Source organism: Vipera ursinii (genome assembly GCF_947247035.1).
Source record: "Vipera ursinii genome assembly, chromosome: 3".
NCBI lineage: Eukaryota > Metazoa > Chordata > Lepidosauria > Squamata > Viperidae > Vipera > Vipera ursinii.
Genome location: NC_139516.1, coordinates 146,871,903 through 146,892,262, shown reverse-complemented (window position 1 = coordinate 146,892,262; position 20,360 = coordinate 146,871,903). Strand labels below are relative to the sequence as shown.

General features: G+C 41.4%; 1 protein-coding gene across 1 annotated transcript in view; it reads right to left on the bottom strand.

Moving 5' to 3' along the window:
• Nucleotides 1–20,360, bottom strand: part of PHACTR1 (phosphatase and actin regulator 1) — a gene marked incomplete at its 5' end in the record, with an annotated part of 241,744 nt that overhangs the window by 34,102 nt on the left and 187,282 nt on the right. Inside the window, 3 exons of the mRNA XM_083357580.1 lie at nt 1,077–1,283; nt 3,437–3,604; nt 8,567–8,647. Of these exons, the coding sequence (XP_083213706.1) occupies nt 1,077–1,283; nt 3,437–3,604; nt 8,567–8,647 (456 nt within the window). The remainder of the gene's footprint in view (nt 1–1,076; nt 1,284–3,436; nt 3,605–8,566; nt 8,648–20,360) is intronic.

Below are 20,360 nucleotides of genomic sequence, written 5' to 3'. Positions count from 1 at the left end.
TGCAGATTTGATAATTCCGTTCAGTCCCATTCGTGAACAAATAACACCAGGCAGAAGCCCATTCAAGACAGGATATTTTGAAATCCTGTGTAACAAAACTGATAGCTAACCATAGCAGAGTGATAGAATTAGAACCTCACCCAAAAAATCCAACACAGGACATAGTCATCAGCCATAGCCCCAGGGAAGAAGGATATGACCTTTGGGACATAATAGGATTAACCCACCACCATCAGACTACCAAAAGGGCATACTCAGACTCAGGTCAAAATACATGACACAGGAAATACAAAGCCTCAAACAGGAACAGCTCCAAACACAAAAGCCCAACATGTGGTCAGCTGCGCCTCATGGCTTGTGGTTCTGCTCTTCAATAAACCACAACCTTCTTTCTAAAGCAGTCTCCATTTTGTTTATTCCCGGCTTGGACTGGACCTTGATGAAGATTTTTCTTTCCACACAACCAAGTAATCAGAAAGCAAAGAAACTACAAAAATATGTGCAGAAGGGCAACAGTGTGAAATAAACTTCTATAACAAGTTGGAAACGGAGTAGAGGAATGGTGGAAGAGATAAAAGAGATAACAAATAAAGGCAAGCAACGAGTTACCCTATTGACACATAAATAGAAAGGAATGAAATCTAAAGAACTATTATTAATATTAGTGTTTTTTTAAAAAGAGCAATCAGTGTAGCTGAAACCCCACACATGAGTGAGATTTAAGCTCTTTTATTATTTATTTCCCATGAACTATAACGGGAACTACAGCTCCTGAAGACAAACGGATGAATTTTTGGAAAAAGCTGGAGGAAACATAGAGACATTAAATTGACATCTGATTGAAATAGACTCCAGCTAACAATTTAATGCTAGAAAAAAAATCTTCTATGGTCTAATAGCCTCATGTTCTCATCTGTTTGCAAATTGGTAACACAGGTATTCTAACAATAGATGGGAAACAGCATAAAGGCCTTACATGACCATGTCATGAAGAAAATAAGTTTTGTCCAGAGACGTGAGGAAAAGTGCGTTTTTCAGGGGAGGGCAACACAAACCAAACAGGAATATTTACTTACCAGCTAAATGGTTGGCAATCTTGGTAATGGGCTTAGGAGGCAGGGCAGGGGGTTGTTTGAGGAGGGAGAGCTGCTTCACTGGGGTGTCCTCATGATCTCCAGAGAAAGCAGCAGATTTTTTAGGGGGGAGTAGCAAGACTGGTTTACATGTAGGCTCTTGAGGGAGGTGGATTCCAGATTCACTGGACGTGGGACTCTCTTCAGACACTGGAGGACAGCACAGACGCAACAGGGTTACAAGCAAAGCAGTAGCAGGAAGACAAAGGCAGCAGAGCAATGCAGATTTAAAAATGTAATTAGCCATAATTTACTCAGACGTACAAAGAAAAGAAGGAGGAAGAAAATGAGAAAAAAAAGGAGAGAGAAAAATTCTGGTCCTTTCACTACCACCAGTATGTCCCTCACTAGTAACAATCTAGGGACAAATTCAATGGCTTTTTTTTGCGCAGCTTGCTCTACTGAAGTCAACTGACTACATAGTACCACATTGGTATTACCTTTAGAATGCTAACATTGCCTTCAACATTCTTTTTCTAGAGTCCATGGGTTATTTAGGATGTAAAAACTCGTTAGAGATGTATTTGACAAGTGTTTTTACGCTGAGGTCTTTCCCACTGACCAGACTTGCAAAGTATCCTGTATGTTGCAAAGGAATTTGAGACATATTGTTAGGTATGTTAGGTATGTCCTCAAAGGCTGTAGACTATCCTAGAATATTTCCCTCATGGCTGCATATCTCACAGAAAGTCAAGAAGATGTGCAAAAGTTTCAAAAAAAGGATTCTTGTTACAATTGTTCTTCAGTGAGTCTGCCTGCCTGCCTGCCTGCCGCATCCCTCCCCCCTCCCTCCGTCTATTTATCCTCTCTCTCTCTCTCATCTCTACTTATTACCCTCTCTGTCTGTCTATCTGTCTCTCTCTGTGTCTCTCTCTATCTAATCACCAGCTTTCCAGTTCTTTTAAAAATTTTCATCATTATTCTGTCCTGTTAAATAATCTTCAGATACATAATTTTATCTTAAAAATCTAAAAGTATTTCTGTTTGGATATTCGTGATGGGAGCTTTCATTTCTCTTTTCCAACTCAGGATCATATTAATACCCTGAAAAACGTATTGCTTTTTGGCTTAGCTGAACAACTTAAGCTGTACAAATTGTTGCCAAGGACCAGCATGTCAAATTATTATAAACATTGGTTTGAGAAAAATAAATCCCACTGAATTTGAAAACAACCTAATTTGCCCTTTATTTCATAAACACATCAAATTCCCTTTTCACTACATGGAACTTTGTCATCTCCATATATTGAGAGAGAGAGGAAGGGAAGGAGGGAGGGAGGGAGAGGGAGAGGGAGAGGGAGAGGGAGAGGGAGAGGGAGAGGGAGAGGGAGAGAGAGAGAGAGAGAGAGAGAGAGAGAGAGAGAGAGAGAGAGGGACAATATCTCATTGATGACAAAAGTTAGATTTTGAGCTTGTTTATGAATATGCCAACTTTTTTTGCAGTAATTCTTCCATCGTGAAATGTCAATGGAAAGACAACATTAAAGTACTAGATTACAAACATGGCTAACTAGATCTGATTTAGATTCCATATATATCTGTTGTCTATGGAAAGTCTGCCAGCCAAATTTAAAAACCATAATCCTTTCTTGCTCTTCTATGCCGTGCTTCTTGCAAATATCTCCATATTATTCAGCCATCATACTAAGAAACACTGATGACTTTGTATATACTTCATTCCTTTTACAGCTTTCTAATGGAGTGATCAACACTACAACTAACCACAGTAGATTCTACAAATTAGACACTGGAAAAATAAATGGGTGTATTATTTTAGTTTTCTCCTTAATTGATATAAATGTATGCAACCATTAAAACAGAAGTAATAATGTTGTTTTGCCCAGATAATTCGGTAAAGAATAATGTCACCTACTGTACAAACACACCCACTTACATTGGCAAACCTATTGAATTTTAATTCTTCATATTTGTTCACTGAATAAGAGACTGACTGTTAACATTCATACAGATAAGATATAATCTAGAATTTCATCAGGCTGGATATGTTACTGCTAAAGTACCTAAGGAAATCGCTACGTTATTTATTCTGGAGAGCCAGTTTGGTGTAGTGGTTAATGGTACTTGGCTAGAAACCAGGAGGTTTTAGTCCTGCCTTAGGCATAAAGCCAGATGAGTGATTTTGGGCCAGTCACTCTCTCGCAGCCCAAGAAAAAAGACAATGGCAAGCCACTCCTGGAAACAGTTGCTGATAAAACTGCTTGCCCATGTAATCACCAGCAGTCACGGTTGACTCAAAGGTTTCTTTCTATATGATGTGACTCATTATGGAATTGAAAATCTACCTGTTCCATCCATGACCTCTGGATTTGGGAGTATTTCATAACTACAGGAATCCCCAGATACTGAACACGGCTCCAATTCAGATAGGGCTGGCAGTGACATTTGGCTGGAACTTAACGTTTGTCCATTCTCCAGTGATCCTTCTTCATTCTGTATTGGAAGCTCTCCATCTAGAAGAAAGCACAATAGTATGGGATAAAGGATATAACTGCAATCGAAAAATCAGTGCTCTTTAATAAAGAGGTTGATTGGGGAAAATGGGCTCTTTCCCCCCCTCCTGTGCCTCAGATTTCATAGAATTTTTTTTAAAAAAAAATAGAATAGAATCAACTCAGCTACCCAAGGATATCTTGTCTAATACAAATATATCTTTGCTTAAGGTATATTTGTAAAAAGGGTAACCGATTGTTGGGACATTATAATCTAACGAAAGAAAGACACTGGAACAGGATTGTTCAATGTCTACTTGGCATTCTTAGAGCAGGGCAGCTAGGACTAATTTCCCTACACTCTCAAACACCCCCCCCCCCGCCCTCCAAATAGCAAGCCAAGCCCTTGTTTCAGGTTTTGAATGCAAATACCGGTTCCATTTGAACTCTTCCATACAATAATCTACAGACTGGAATACTGTATAGTACTTTATGATTTGCCAGTTTGGCACATCTCCTGCACAGGTTCCTGATTGTTGCATTGGGACAGAATGTATGAGACACCCCTATTTCATTTCATTTACATTGAAAGTCTCTATTTGCTCATAAATTAATATCTACGAAGCCTTTGGGGAAATCTTGGAACTGATATCAAAATTAAAGGTAAAGGTAAAGGTTCCCCCGCACATGCGTGCTAGTCATTTCCAAATCTAGGGGCCGGTGCTCATCTCCGTTTCAAAGCCGAAGAGCCAGCGCTTGTCCGAGGACATCTCCGTGGTCATGTGGCCGGCATGACTAGATGCCAAAGGCACACGGAATGCTGTTACCTTCCCACCGTAGTGGACCCTATTTTTCTACTTGCATTTTTACATGCTTTCGAACTGCTAGGTTGGCAGAAGCTGGGACGAGTAACAGGCGCTCACTCTGTTACGCGGCACTCGGAATTCGACCCGCCAAACTGCCGATCTTCTGATCAACAGGCTCAGCATCCTAACCCACTGAGCCACCGCATTCCTTGATATCAAAATTACATAAACACAAATAGAAAATACTGCTTAATTAATTAAAATTAATTTTACTGGGATTTAAATAAAAATAATAATATATTATAATAATTAATTATTAATGATTGTAATCGATAAGTTACAAGAAACAATGTGCAGCTAATTAGGGAATTGTCTAAAACCAATCTACACTAATCTATACAAGCTAGAAATTGCCTAGTAGTCATTATTCAAAAATCCAGATATATAAACAGCAGCAGTTTGGTTTCTCAAAAGTTTTAATACTTCATTAGAATTTGGGGATGATTATTTTATGATGAACATGAATATCTTTGCTTTTGAATTATCTAGGAAATTTCTTTCTCTCTATTCGTGTGTCTCTGTATGTGTGTGATTATGTGTAATGTGTGTATGCTATCCAGGGAATAAAAGTCTCCACTATGGAGGCAATGATCTGAACATTGCTTGAAGGGAGGACTGCCTTTTCTTGGCCTTTTTTCAGAAGGAAAGGAGTAAACTACAATCAACCCAACTTCAAAGATGGCCTTTTTTGAGAGAGAGAAGTTGGAAATGGTGCTGGATGGAAATGCTCCTAAGCAGATTGAATTTAGAGGGGCTTAAGTTTTAGATATGCTTCCTTATCTTCATACTTTCTCCCAAGACCGACTGGAATCAGTGAGACTTATATTCAAATAAACATGCACATGTTTGTGCTGAAAGGTAAACAGTTATATAAAAGCAAAACTGTAAAGCCAATTATAATTGCCTTCCCTTTTCAAAAGATACATAAAATAACAATACTGTTGAATGCCGCTAACTCAAATGTGCTGAATATTGCTAAGTCAAATGAAAGACATTTGAACTGCATATAATAAATGTTAAATTTCAGTACTGTGTAGTCCCTTCATTAATATTTCACCGAACAGAAGGATTTAAAATCAAGCTGCTGGCTGTCATCTGTTGAGTTAGATGGTTGGAAACTGCACAAGAGATGACAAAACTAAATAACTTTAATCTTTTTTTAATCAAACAGCAATCTTGCAACTAAACAGAGCAAATTACTCTAAAGAGTTGTGTTTTTCTTTAATGGGCTTAGAAAACAGTTCTCCTCTTTAGTACAGTATTCTATTTCTAAATTTATTATTCATTTTTCATGAAATGATCTGTTAATAGCTTTGACTTACTGATGTATTTCTGGGCTTCAAAATTGGACTCAAAGAATCATACAGTTAAAAGAGTCTTTATAATTTAGCACCACAGAAAGCCATGGTAGATACAACCCAGATGTTTTTTGCTTACGTCACAAATGTTATTCTCAGACAATAAAGTAGGCGTCCAATTAGTAACCATTTTAGGTTGTTGCTTTCCTTTTTAGCAAATACTTAAATTCCATCAACAAATAGGTTGAACTGGGGCACAGCTGATGAGAAGGAAGATTTGAGTCTAACTTCTAGCAGAACTGGAGGAGAATGCTAGATCATTATTGCCACCTATATTTCCTGTGGTGTGTCAACTGATTTTTTTTCTTTGTTTACATGGCAACCTTGATCTATTTTCAAAAAAGTCAAGGTAGCTTGTGCTAGAAAGTAGTGATTCATTTTATGAAGAATGTCCAAAGATTTGATGTGCCTTAGGTGTTATAGGTGACTTCTTAATAACCTCAGGAATTGGGTATCTCAAAAAGCAATCCAGTTTATGAGCATCTAAAATACATCTTTTCACAATGGAATATTTCATCTGAATATTTTGTAACACTGAATATGACTCTGAAAGGTGAGCTGGATCTTATGGCCTCTATGACCATCCTTTCTTGTAAAAATGTGAACAGCGCTTCTCGCTCTCTTTTAAGGCTGCAAAAATATGGATAATTAAGCTAGAAAATATTCCAATACAATCAAACAATATTTTAACTAATGAAATTTGGGTTGTGAAAAATTGTGAAATGACAAAAATTCTTTAATTTCACAACATATAGGCAGATTTAACCGTAGTTTCAATTGGGAAAATCTGACAATCTTAGACCAGGCCAAATCCAAAAGTGCCAGGGAATTTCTAGAAGCTCTGACAAATCAGCCATCAATTGACACATAGGCATTAACAACATCTATAGGTTGTGAAAAAGAGTCAATCAACCAGCCCAAAAGAGAAAAAGACTCCAGCACATCTCCACCAGTAATCAGCACTCAGATCAGCAGAGATGAACTCCAAGGTCACCTTCAGATCAACAACAACAACAACAACAACAACAACAACAACAATAATAATAATAATAATAAGTTGGAAGGGACCTTGGAGGTCATCTAGTCCAACCCCCTGCTCAGGCAGGAAACCCTATACCATTTCAGAAAAATGGCTGTCCAGTCTCTTCTTAAAAACTTCCAGTGTTGGAGCATTCACCACTTCTGGAGGCAGGTTGTTCCACTGGTTAGTTGTTCTAACTGTCAGGAAGTTTCTCCTTAGTTCTAGGTTGCTTCTCTTCTGTACTCTTTCTAGAGTCTCGACATCTTTTTTACATCGTGGTGACCAAAACTGGATGCAGTATTCCAGGTGTGGCCTTACCAAGGCATTGTAAAGTGGTATTAGTACTTCACTTGATCTTGATTCTATCCCTCTGTTAATGCAGCCTAGCACTGTGTTGGCTTTTTTGGCAGCTGCAGCACACTGCTGGCTCATATTTAAGTGATTGTCCACTAGGACTCCGAGATCTCTCTCACAGTTACTACTATCGAGTAAGGTACCACCTATACTATACCTGTGCATTTGATTTTTCCTGCCTAAATGTAGAACTTTACTTTTTTCACAATTGAATTTCATTTTGTTAGATAGTGCCCAGTGTTCGAGTCTGTCCAGATCCTCCTGTATCTTAAGCCTATCTTCTGGAGTATTGGTTATTCCTGCCAGCTTGGTGTCATCTGCAAATTTGATGAGTTCCCCATCTATCCCCTCATCCAAATCGTTGATGAAGATGTTGAAGAGCACTGGGCCCAGAACAGAGCCCTGGGGCACCCCACTACACACTTCCTTCCATGTAGATGCAGTTCCATTGAGGACCACATGCTGAGTACGGCCTGTCAGCCAGCTACGAATCCATCTGGTGGTGATGCTATCTAACCCACATTTTTCTATCTTATCCAGTAGTAGGTTGTGATATACTTTATCAAATGCCTTACTGAAGTCCAAGTAAATTATATCTACAGCATTCCTCTGGTCCACTAGTTTTGTCAAAGAATGCAATACGGTTTGTCTGGCACGATCTGTTTTTGACAAACCCATGTTGGCTTTTAGTGATGACTTTGTTTGCATCAAGGTGTTCGCTGATTTGTTGTTTGATTATCTTTTCCAGAATCTTCCCAGGTATTGATGTCAGGCTGATAGGTCTGTAGTTTCCTGGATCTATTTTTTTCCCTTTTTTGAATATGGGAACTACATCAGCTCTCTTCCAGTCCTCTGGTAGTTCCCCAGTGCTCCAGGATCTTTGAAAAATATAGTTCAGTGGTTCTGAGATCAAGTCTGCCAGTTCCTTGAGAACCTTGGGGTATAATCCATCTGGTCCTGGTGATTTGAACTCAATCAAGTAAGCAATATCCCAATCAAGAAAATGCCAACGAGCCATTAGTAAACAGCCCAGCGAAAGAATCCCTAAGACCGCCCCCACCCAGACAGACAGGCAAGACACCAGAATAGAAACTGACAGCGAACAGCACTCCTTACTAGCACTGATGATGTTTCCTAGTTAGGGTAATGAAACGTCTGCAAGAAAACAAGCAAGCTCAGAGAGCACCCAGGATCTCTCAATATTTTAACTTTAATACAAAAGCTGCTCCTGAGTGCATTTGAATTTATTGTTTATTATTGTTTGGAGTCCAGCTATTACAAAAATCCAGATCCAAGTTTTGGACTTGCTACAAGAAATTCTTGCAAAAACAAATAATATTATCCACACACACCACTGTCTCTGTGAATTGACAGTGTTTCTTACCTTTATCAAATATTTCCTTCAGAACTCCTCTCTTGATAAGTTCTTCTCTGCTTTGCCTCATTGATATTTTTCTTTCGAGCGCTAACAAAAAAAAACAAAAACAAGTTGAAATAGTGAAGTTATAAAATACGGTATTAGGAAACTAAAAAAACAAACTGTTTTCATCCCTTGAAATACTTTTATAATCCTGAAGAGTTGAATAAACTTAAATCATTGAAATTTTTTTTCATCTTCTATTTTTACCAATATTTTCAACTTTACTAAAAGGCATCTGCCCTCATTGTCCTCCTATTTACTGATTTTACATCTGACTTTAATGTTAAGATTTCTGATTGGCGTGGTGATGAGCTGAATTTATGAACATCCAAGGAGATTATCTATCTTTTGATTGCTTGATCAGTAAGCAGAAAACTTCTTTTGTTTTTCTTCGCCTAAACTGCAGTTTTGTAGTGTCTTTCATTAGATTAATTATGGGTTTGAAATCAGGAAGACAGAGAAAATAGGAATCGCTTCCTCCCTTTCGGAGGGATAGCAGCTTCTTCAGATTGTTGAAGAACAATTGAAAGATTGAGTTGCTGATTCTTGAACGCAGAGAGAAAGCCAATAACTTTAAAGGCTCTCTCCCATGGTTTATGGTCTTCTAAAACAACTGTTTTTTCATATTCATATGCTGTGAATTAAAGCTTTTTGGTGCTAAAACAAATGCTTGAGATGCTTCCAGTCAAGAAATATTGGAGTTGAATTTTTTAGTAATCGATTTAATTGAGACAAAAATTGCTCAGGTTAGTGAGGAGAAAGATCTGGTAAATTATTAGGTTCTCAACTGAAACTGCAGTAACAATAACAAAGCAATATTATTCTGACTACCAAGAATAGACAAATAATTCAGCACAAATATTGATTCTATTTTAATAAATCACTCATAAATCATTTCTAATTTTTAATGCTTAAATTTCCAATATTGAATCTAAAGAAAATCATTAAGAAGAATTATTTTTTTTAAAAAAACTAATATGGTTCTTCTGAAGATAAATAGGAAGCTGCTTATGTCTATCTATTCAGGAAATAATAGGTTTTTGTTGTTTTTTAAAAATTGGATTAAAATGTGGTACTTTAATCCTTTGACCAGCATTTTTTTCATAATACCTTGATTTCTCCTCCAATCATTACTTCACCCCCTTGATTAACTCATACAGTGAACCTGTCCTTGGAATTTCTGCTCTGTTTTAATAAGGATACTCTAGGAATAAAATTTCAGCTGGAGTTATTGTATGCTGATGATATTTTATGTATTATTGATCCTTATGAATATTTTATACCAAAATGTATAAATATTGTGTAATAGTTTTATAACACCTACTATAACACCAAGTAGATCAGGAGGGAAAAATGACCAGATGAACTAATACTATTTTATTGTAAAACTACATTAACAGAAATTTGCAAGTCTGAAAGTACAAATCTTTCACTTTCTCCTTTACTGCCTGAAAAGCTAAGAAGGGTTCCTTCTCAGCCTTCCTCTGCCTATTACGCAGCTGTGGGCTAGGCCTTCACTTATTTGACATTCAACAGGAAGCATTTGTTCACATTTCTTGTTCACATACCATCACCCCAGGTTATTCAATTCAATATAGAATGGCTAAAATATGCTCTATGAGCTATCGATAGCCAGAGGAGTTATGGTGAACTTTTGAAGGAAAAACTCTGCAAAAGTGGAATCGATGACCGTGGCAAATGGCAAGGAACCGATGAGCAGATTGGTTCCATGGAACCTCTCAGGATAAAGAGAGGATGGAAAAAAAACCCACATATGTTCTGGATGGTTGCTCCACATGAGCAGACCCACAGGACAGTGGATTTTTGCCGATTTGAGTACCAGGAAATGACATGATTAGTCATCTTGCCTGCAACCATAGTGGAGACTTTAAAAGCACACTAAGTTTCCAAACCTCACTTTCTAATTAATTCACTTGCTAATTAACCTTTGGAATGACAACTTTGAAAATGCTGGATGCGTCTGCCTTTAATCCTGAATGAAAGAACATTTTAATTGTGAATTAAATGAATTTAAAGAATCTGAAATAAGTAGCAATCATGCAAAAAGCACTATAGACACAATTAGATAGTTGTATTATCTAGCCTCTCTGACATCATGGCAGGGACTTGGTCTCTTTTTCATTACGTCAATAATTCTACTGTGTTTCTAGCATTAAAAGCAACAAGGTATATTTGAAAAGTCTTGGACAGAAATCAAAGGTTGATCATTATTCACACGATAAACCTACATTTTGGGACAATCATGGTTTGAAACTTCCATGAAAATAGACAAATTAATAATAGATGAGGCACTTACATATACGATCTGGCATTGTCCTGTTTGGCTTGCAAATCCATATATTTGTTAATATTGTTTGGGGAACATTAATATGGTTTGAAAATGGGAATGTGATTTTGATATATTTCAAAAATGGGATTTATCATTATATGAAAAAATATGGATATATCAGGCAGGAGCAAGAACAAGTGTGATATTTTTTTAACAGTGAAAAGGAGCACCTATGCCAGGGGTCTTCAAACTTGGCCCCTTTATGACTTGTGGACTTCAACTCCCAGAATTCCTCAGCCAGGCATGCTGGCTGAGGAATTCTGGAAGTTGAAGTCCACAAGCCATAAAGGGGCCACGTTTAAAGACCCCTGACCTATGCAGATTTGCAGAAGTGACCTGGGAAATCTCATAGCAGCTGTGCTGAGCTTTGCAGAGGTAGACGGAGAGACGCTTTGCTCCTATCAAGATGCTTTGTGAGCACTTTTCAAATGCTTTCCTGGCCTTACTAGAAGTTTCTTTCTTTGAGGGAACTGAATTTTAAAAGAGCATTTTTCAAATAGACGCCTTTGTAATTTTGTAGTTACATTTGTATAATTTCTATTTCATAGGAAAAAATCTACGCAATAACTGCCCATTTTCCCTCAGACATTTAATGTTAAATAAGGTCATAGTTTAGTTGTTATTGTAGTATATACCTACTGGTGCCAGTTCACATCAAAGGATATATATATATATATATATATATATATATATATATATATATATATATATATATATATGTAAATGTAATTTTTTTTTGATTGCTAACAAAGAATTAAAGGGAGACTGATATGCGTTTCAAACTTATTTGTTCTCATCAGTCAGCCATACCCTTCTGAGATTCAAACCTGGGCCGATTGCACCTTAGGCAATTGTTCTAACCTTTAGGCCACTGGCTCTTTCTCGCTTTGTTAGCTGAGAAGCAAGGGAGATATGTGTTAAGTGTTTGTTAAGTATTTAGAATACCTTGCTAGGCCCCAAACATGGGACAAATCTTATTGCCTGTTTCAGCCTAACCCAAGGCCATCCACAGGCAGTAGTCACAGCAGTGACAGCTCATATTTGTGTAAATTTTTTGGATTGCTAACAAAGAATTAAAGGGAGACTGATATGCGTTTCAAACTTATTTGTTCTCATCAGTCAGCCATACCCTTCTGAGATTCGAACCTGGGCCGATTGCACTTTAGGCAATTGTTCTAACCTTTAGGCCACTGGCTCTTTCTCGCTTTGTTAGCTGAGAAGCAAGGGAGATATATGTTAAGTGTTTGTTAAATATTTAGAATACCTTGCTAGGCCCCAAACATGGGATTCTAAATACACACACACACACACACACACACACACACACACACACACGTATATATGTGACCTTTCAGGAAATTTGCAAATCTCTTTATTTCCTACTCATTGCAAGAGATAATTACACATGCTGTTCAAAGGGTTTCATAAGATGTCAGGACTGCTGAATCTATCACTGAGGTATTGATTCCCACTGAGAAACAGGTGCACAGTTTCTGTGATTCTGTCAGGCATCGATAGCTATTTTGATTTCTCGTTCTTTCATCAAGAAAACCAGCATTATTTAAATTGAATGTGGAATAGTTGTTGCTATCCTAGCTGTAAGTTATATAGTGCCATGAATAACTCCTGTTAGCTCTCTTAAAGTCTTTTACAATGTTATTCTCATTGTCTTCCCCAAAGTCTAATCAATCCAACCACGTTTCATTTCCCTGATCATTTTTTAAAAACTTCATATCAACACACCTCTCCAGCCTCCATCTGATTCTCCTAATCTTCATATGATTTCGTTTATATAGCATATAGTAAGTCTCAGGCCAGTTGGCAATTTTATCAACGTATCCTTGCATTTAAATAAAAGCCTTTAATTGATGTGTGTTGGTTATTTTCCCCCTACACAGTACCATTCATTTTTTTATGTTATGATGTTATGTTTTAATAATTATAATTGAATATATGGGAACCTACAGATTAATGTAGTTCTCAAAGAAAAATGAGATAAATGCATTTTTTGTTCCAAGGTTCAGAAAAATGGTTAGCTCTCTGAGTTCAATGAAACCCAAGGAAATGCAAATCAATAATATCTGAACGATGCTAGAAGCCTTAGCTAACAGAGGGAACTACACTGAGAAAATTCAAATCAGGTACATACAGATGTTTCATAAATTGAAAATCTGTTTAAGAAAAAGGTATTTTTTTTTAAAAAAAGAGAATGCTTTAGATTGGATAGAAATTCCAGAACAAATTATGCATAGGCAAACTAAAAGAGATATTGAATCATATTATTTCCCAATAAAACAAAAGATATTTATCCATAAGACACAAAAGAAAGACATTTTAACAAAATCTAGCCCGGCTTAAAGGTCAACCAAAATAAAGGGGAGTAGTAGGCCATCCATATTGCAAGTGCTTTTTCCTTTTGTTTAATTTCTTTGTGAGAAACCACAAACACATCTCTGAGCTCTCCCTCAATTTGTAGCAGTGCCATCATCACAGGAAGCCAGATGGATGACATTTTCTACCAAGGGCTGGAGATTACTATCTCTATTTCAGCCACCAGAACTATGCTTTTGTGGTTGGAAGGAGACATGATAACAGATTTGGAATTGTGACAATGTATCTCTAGTTTTCGTTTCTCTGCCCTTAACACCTAATTGTAGGAACATGTAACATAATTTTCCACAGGAAGTCAAGGGATTTTTCATTTCCACCTTCTTCTTCTTAGCTTGTAAAGAGGGACACAAGATGTGGCAAGATCACAATCATTTTTTTTTCCAAATCAGGTGTAAGATAAAGAAGTCAAAAATATCAATACTAGGTTTTGTCGGTGGATTCTAGAGGAGTAAGAGGCAACTCATCCATGAACTTATGTGTGGGAGAAAAAGGACGAAGACAGCTCTTGACTAATACATTGCTGAAGCAGATAGTAGAGAGCTCAATTTGGGAAGATTTTGTCTGTAGATGTGAAACAATAAGTATGGAAGAATCAATACATATCATTCTTGGATTTGGGCCTGACAGACTCTGTGATGAGAAAGCTATGCAATTGTTTGGATAGTCCTGCATTGTGCTGACCTCCATTTAGCATAAAAGAATGCTGCACCGGTCAATTTCATAAACGGTTTCATTGTAGCTAACTTATTTTTTTCAATCAAAATTTCTGGTGAGGTATAGAGACCTGATGATGTCCTTGAAAAATGGGGATGACATTACTGCTGAAACCTGTAGCTATATGCAGGAGCTGGGCCAGCAAAATCTCTCTGGACAGAGAGATCTTGCGATTTCCCACTTATTTGTGTCAGCTAAGCTTCAAACCTAGTGAATAGACTTCCCCATGCATCCAAATTTCAAAGTCATCCATGAGTGTCAATGTAGGTTTCTTTCATTCGCAATTCCCATCAACAAACTTATGTGTGTATCTAACTGATTGTTCCAGCCACACAGAGAAAATAAATCTTTGCCATTGGCACTGTGATCAAATGAGAGAACTAGCAAACTAAAAAACAAACAAACAACAATGGTATAACAAAAGAAGATAAGAGCAAGTGAACATAACGACAATGTGATGAATTGCTTACAAAACCCATTTCAGGTATTTTCACACTTCCGCTAATAGATATTTCTATTAAGGAGGAAGGAGAAGATAGAAAGGACAGGCTGCATTTAAAAAAAGAGAAACCTAATCTCAGTTTCAAACAGGTGTAGAGCAAGGTGAGAAAAATCATATTTTATTTGGTTGAATAGCAGGAACATTATGTATTTAGTCGGCAGTTCTTAACTGCAAAGCAGGCCACATTAGGATGTTTTAAAAATAGCTATCCCGATCATATTCCCTGGATTAATCACAACTAAGGGTATCAAACCACCTGGAAAATTCAGATCCTCAATAGACAGCAGCAGAAATTTTATGCTGATTTCCCACCATCTAGTAATCATCCAGCCAATACATCCCAGATCTGATGGTCCTACCAATGGTCCAAATAATGCAGAACAGCTTCAAGCCACAATTTGGGCCCTTCACATCAACACAGATTTAGTGCTGCAGCTTGGAAGTCAGTGTCATAATCTGAAAGTAAAGTGAAATTTCAAGGCACCTGGGATGATCACGCCACAGCCACACCAGAAGTAGTTAAGACAGCTAACTTCCTTAGATATCAATTTGTAACATCTACCCCAGTGCAATTCTATGGCTAAATATTATGGTGATTTTATTATGGTATTGTCTTACTTTAATATATTATCTGTTATATTGTATTGTCCACATATCATACATATATCTGTATATGCTGACACTTTATTTAAACTAAATGTGTACACCAGTGATTGCATGACCTCTGTAAATGCCATATGCTAAATAAATAAACCTGATGAGCCTGAATAAACAGATCATTTTACTTATAGTGAAGTGGATCTGCTTCACTTCCTTGCCTAGACTTCTCACTGAGAATGCCAAAAGAAACTTCACTGAGTAATGCATTTTTCAGCACCAAAGAAGGGAAAAAAATAAATACCAGCCTATGTCAGGATTATCCAGGCTGTCTTGCAAAACATCAGCTTTTTGGTTCCTTGTTAAAGCCTGGGAGAAAAATGGAGGAGGAGCAATCATACTTGAATGAACAAACTAGGGAACAGCAGAAAATAAATTTGCTTTTGGAAGTTGATTGCTATTATAATATATAGAAAATGATTCAATTCATGGAAAACATAAAGCTGGTGGTTAGGGCCCCCTGGTCCGTATTAGTGGTCATGACAGATGACCGTAAGGCCTTCCCTGGCAATTTGGGGGAGGGAATATTACCTTCCTGGGCCGCCTCCAGGTCCTGAAGGGTCTCGTGGCCGGTGCTGCGGCAGGCGGAGCGAATGTGGCCAGTTTTGCCGCAGGTCGTGATCCCTTATGAGTGTGAGGGGTTGTTTTGTGTCAGAATATATAACACCCCTTCCCCCCTTGCCCCTGGAAGTTTAGGTGGGGTCAGTTCCTCTAGTCCTGCTGCCGGCCCATTCATAGTCCGCCAAGTACAAGGGAGCCTTCCGCGTTCTGGTGGAGCGACGGAGGTTTGGGCTGGGCTGACTTGTGCAGGGCTGGTCTTCCCTTTCGCCAGTGGGGGGAATTTCGGGGTTGGTAGGTTGGGGGTCGGCGGCGGCGTCAGGAACGAGCGGCAATGGGCTGGGTGGCGTTGATGGTGCTGGTGGGGAAAATAGAGTGCCCGGTTGGGCTCGGGAACTGTGGTTCTGCGGTGTGCGCTTCCTCAGTTGGTCAGCGTGTCTCCGGATGAGCCTTCCGTCTCCTAGGTCGACGAGGTAGGAGACTGGGCCAGTTTGGTCGGAGATTACGCCTTGCAGCCACTTGTCGCCGACCCCAAAGTTCTTTGCCCAAATGGGCTGGCCGGGAGGGAAGACCTTGGCAGACGGTGCAATGGTTTGTTCGGCGGCTGCCCTGTCGGGATGCAATCGGTCCAGTTTTGTGACTAGGCGGCGCCCCCAATGGAGTTCTGCCGGAGACTTGCCGGTGGTGGTGCATGGTGTGGAGTGCTGGGCCAGGAGGTATTTTGCCAGTCTGCAGTGCCAGTCGCCGGAGATGATTTTTCTTAAGGCATCTTTGGTTGCCTTTACCATGGCCTCTGCGAGACCGTTCGAGGAGGGGTGAAAAGGCGCGGAGGTGGCGTGCCTAATCAAGTTGGCCTTGATGAAAACCTGGAAGTCAGAGGAAGTGAATTGGGGGCCGTTGTCAGATACGATGACATCTGGCAACCCGTGGGTGGCAAACACCCTCCTCAAACCCCTAATTGTGGCTGCTGAGGTCGTGCTGGTGACCGGGATGACCTCGAGCCATTTGGAAAAACTGTCTACAATTATTAGAAAATTTTGTCCCTGGAAGGGGCCGGCGTAATCGACATGGATTCGGGACCAGGGTTTTTTGTCACCTCCCACTTATGGACAGGGGCGTGAGGGAGCGGTGGCCTGGTCTGTTGGCACATGTTGCAGGTTGCGACAAAGTGTTCGATGTCTGCATCGAGCCCTGGCCACCACAAGTAGCTGCAGGCGAGGGATTTCATCTTGACCACCCCTGGGTGGCCTTCGTGAAGGGAGGCTAAAACTTGTTGCCTGTGTGGGGCGGGTACGATGACCCTGCTGCCCCAAAGGATGCAGCCGAGGTGGGCTGACAGTTCCAGGCGCCTTTGGAAAAAAGGCTGAAATTCTGGCCCCGGGGATGTGGATTGCCAGCCGCTTTGGACCCAGGTCAGAACCCTGCCCAGGATTTTGTCCTTGGTGGTTGCTGCAGCTATCTCTTTGGCTGAAATAGGATGGTCAGGCAATTCTTGGATGGCCATGATTTGGCCGGCGGGTGCAGGGTCTGGGTCGAGGTTGGGCAGGGGCAGCCTGCTAAGGCCATCTGCGTGGCCCATTTCTTTGCCTGGTTTATGCTCAATTTTGAAGGAGTATGCTGTTAGGAATGTTGTCCAGCGAAGCATTCTGGGGGATAGAATTTGCGGGGTCAATTTGTCCCAGGTGAAGAGCCCTAGCAGGGGTTTGTGGTCAGTGAAGATTGTAAAGTGGCGGCCATATAAGTAATCGTGAAATTTCTTCACGCTCGCCACCAGTGCTAGGGCTTCCTTGTCAATTTGCGCGTAATTGCGCTCGGCTTTGGTCCTGGAGTAATATGCGATGGGCGACTGAGTCCCATCGCTGTGGAGGTGGCTGAGGACAGCGCCTATGCCATAGGGGGAAGCGTTGCAAGCGACACAGAGGGGCATTTTGTCTTTGTAGTGTGTGACGGTGGACTTGCTAGAAAGAAGTTGTTTTAATTTATTGAAACTATCTTTGTGGGCTTGAGTCCAGAGCCACTGGGCTCCTTTGTCTAATAGCCTGTGGAGCGGCTCTGCTATGGAGGCTTTGTGGGGGAGAAAAGCATGATAGAAATTTATTAAACCCAAAAAGGCTTGTAATTCAGCCTTATTTTTGGGGGGTGGTGCTGCCCTGATGGCTTTGACCTTAGAATCCGTGGGGTGGATTCCATTAGCGTCAATTTTGTACCCCAGGAATTCCGTAGAAGGAACTCCGATGGAGCACTTTTCTTTTTTTAATTTGAGGCCGGCGGTGCGAAATCTTTGAAGCACCTCTCGCAGCCTGTCAGCTAGTATGTCTTCCGATTCCCCTGCGATGAGCACGTCATCGAAATAGGGGCAGACCCCAGGGATTCCCTTAAGAGTCCGCTCCATGGTTTCCTGGAATATTCCAGGTGCTACAGCTATTCCGAACTGCAGGCGGTTCACTTTGAACGCTCCACGGTGGGTGACTATAGTTTGGGCATTGGCGGTTTGATCTGAGACTGGCAGCTGCAAGAATGCATGGGCCAGGTCCAATTTGGCAAATATAGTGCCTGCTTGAATAGAAGAAAGCACGTCCCTGACAGCTGGGACTGGGTAGGCGTGGGGGTTTAAAGCCCGATTCAGGGTGGCTTTATAGTCCGCGCAGAGGCGGACCTCCCCATTAGGCTTGACAGGGGTGACTATGGGGGTTTCCCAAGTGCCCCCGTCTGTTGGTTCTATGACTCCCAGCCCGATTAGTCTGTCTAGCTCTGCGTCAATCTTGGGTTTGAGGGCGAAGGGGACTTTCCTAGCCTTGATCCTGATGGGCAGGACTTCTGGATTTAATTTTAGGTCAATGGGGGGGCCATTGAATTTCCCCAGCGACCTGTCAAACATGTCTGCGAATTGTTAGCAGACGGTCTGTAAATGGTGAGGCTGGAAGTGGTTCACGCCTAAAATTTTTATCCCTAGGGGCTCGAACCAGTCGAGGCCAATAAGACTGGCTCGTTTACCTGTTGTGATTTGGGCTGTTAGTTCCCCCTGGAAATGTTGATAGCTAATAGGGAGCCTCGTTTCTCCTTTTAATTTGATGGGGGCGCCCTGGAAATCAGCTAGCAGAATTTTTGAGGGGATAATAGGGAAACGGCGCCTGCATTAGCGCGCGATCCCTTGGAGAGTGTCCCAGGACAGAATGGAGACTGAGGACCCAGAGTCCACCTCCATTTCGCAGGGAATTCCCTGAATCCGGACCTGAATTTTAATTTTTGGGCGGATAAAGCTGGTGGTTAGGACCCCCTGGTCCGTATTAGTGGTCATGACAGATGACCGTAAGGCCTTCCCTGGCAATTTGGGGGAGGGAATATTACCTTCCTGGGCCGCCTCCAGGTCGTGAAGGGTCTCGTGGCCGGTGCTGCGGCAGGCGGAGCGAATGTGGCCAGTTTTGCCGCAGCCATGGCACTTGGCATTTCAAAATTTGCAAGACGCCCTGGCATGGTTGCCACCGCAGCTGGCGCACTTGGAGCGGTTGGTGGTCTCCCTTTGGCCTCCGGCCGGACGATCTGGCCCTTTGCCTCCCTCCCGGCGAGTTTGGGGGTTGATGGGTCTCGGACGGATGGCGTCCACATCAGTCTTCTGCTCGGTTGTTCCTGGGTCGGCACTTCTAGGGCAGTCATGGTGGACTGACCCCGTGAAGGGATTTCCAGGTGGCAGCGCGTCTTCCCGATGGCTGTCTTCATATGCCATAATTTCTATGGTTAATTCGGCCAGGTCCATCGTCGGCTTTGTGACGAGCTTTTTTTGGAGCTTCAGGTTTCTCAGACCGACGATGACCTGGTCCCTTATGCAGTCCTCGAGGTCCGGGAAACGACAGCGACGGGCTGCTTGTCGGACCGTGGCTATGAATGCCTTGGCCGACTCGCCTGGTCGTTGGTACTGGCGGGCGAAGTTCAAACGCCAGTACAGCTCGGACCGTCTCGGGGCAAAATGACGGTTGAGGCGGTCGACTAGCTCGGCATAGGGCACAGAAGCCACCGGAGCAGGGTCGCAGAGCCCTACGGCGACATCGTAGACCGCCGGGCCGCTGAGGCAAAGGAGCGCTGCGGCTTTGGGGCGATCCTCGACAATGTTGTTGACGAGGAGGTACCCCACCACTTGCCCGAGATGTGATTCCCAGCCCTCGGGCTGGGAGACATCAAATTCACGGACGTGCCCAAGGTTTGCCATGCTGTCAGGTCCACGGGTCTGCTTAGGGTGGTGTGCGTGGAGGGCTCTCCCGACCAGCAAGTGACTTCAGCAGTGTCAGCTGGTGGGACGGCTTCCCTCCTTCACTTGTGGCTTCAGCTAGTGACCTTCAGCTAACAAGCAGACCCGTATCCCATCCTTGTCGCCAGGTGAGTTATCTTGAGGGACGACAGCGAGACAGCAGGCAGGTTCAAAAAAACAACGTTTATTTGGGCAGAGGTCCCGGGCGAAACAATGCCGGGAATCTCTCGTATTTATAGTAAACAGGGATAACAACAACAACACTCAAGAACCAATAAACAGGCAAGAATCTCCCGCCAGACTAGGACACCCAATAAGCAGGAGACCGGCTGAAGGTAGGCGC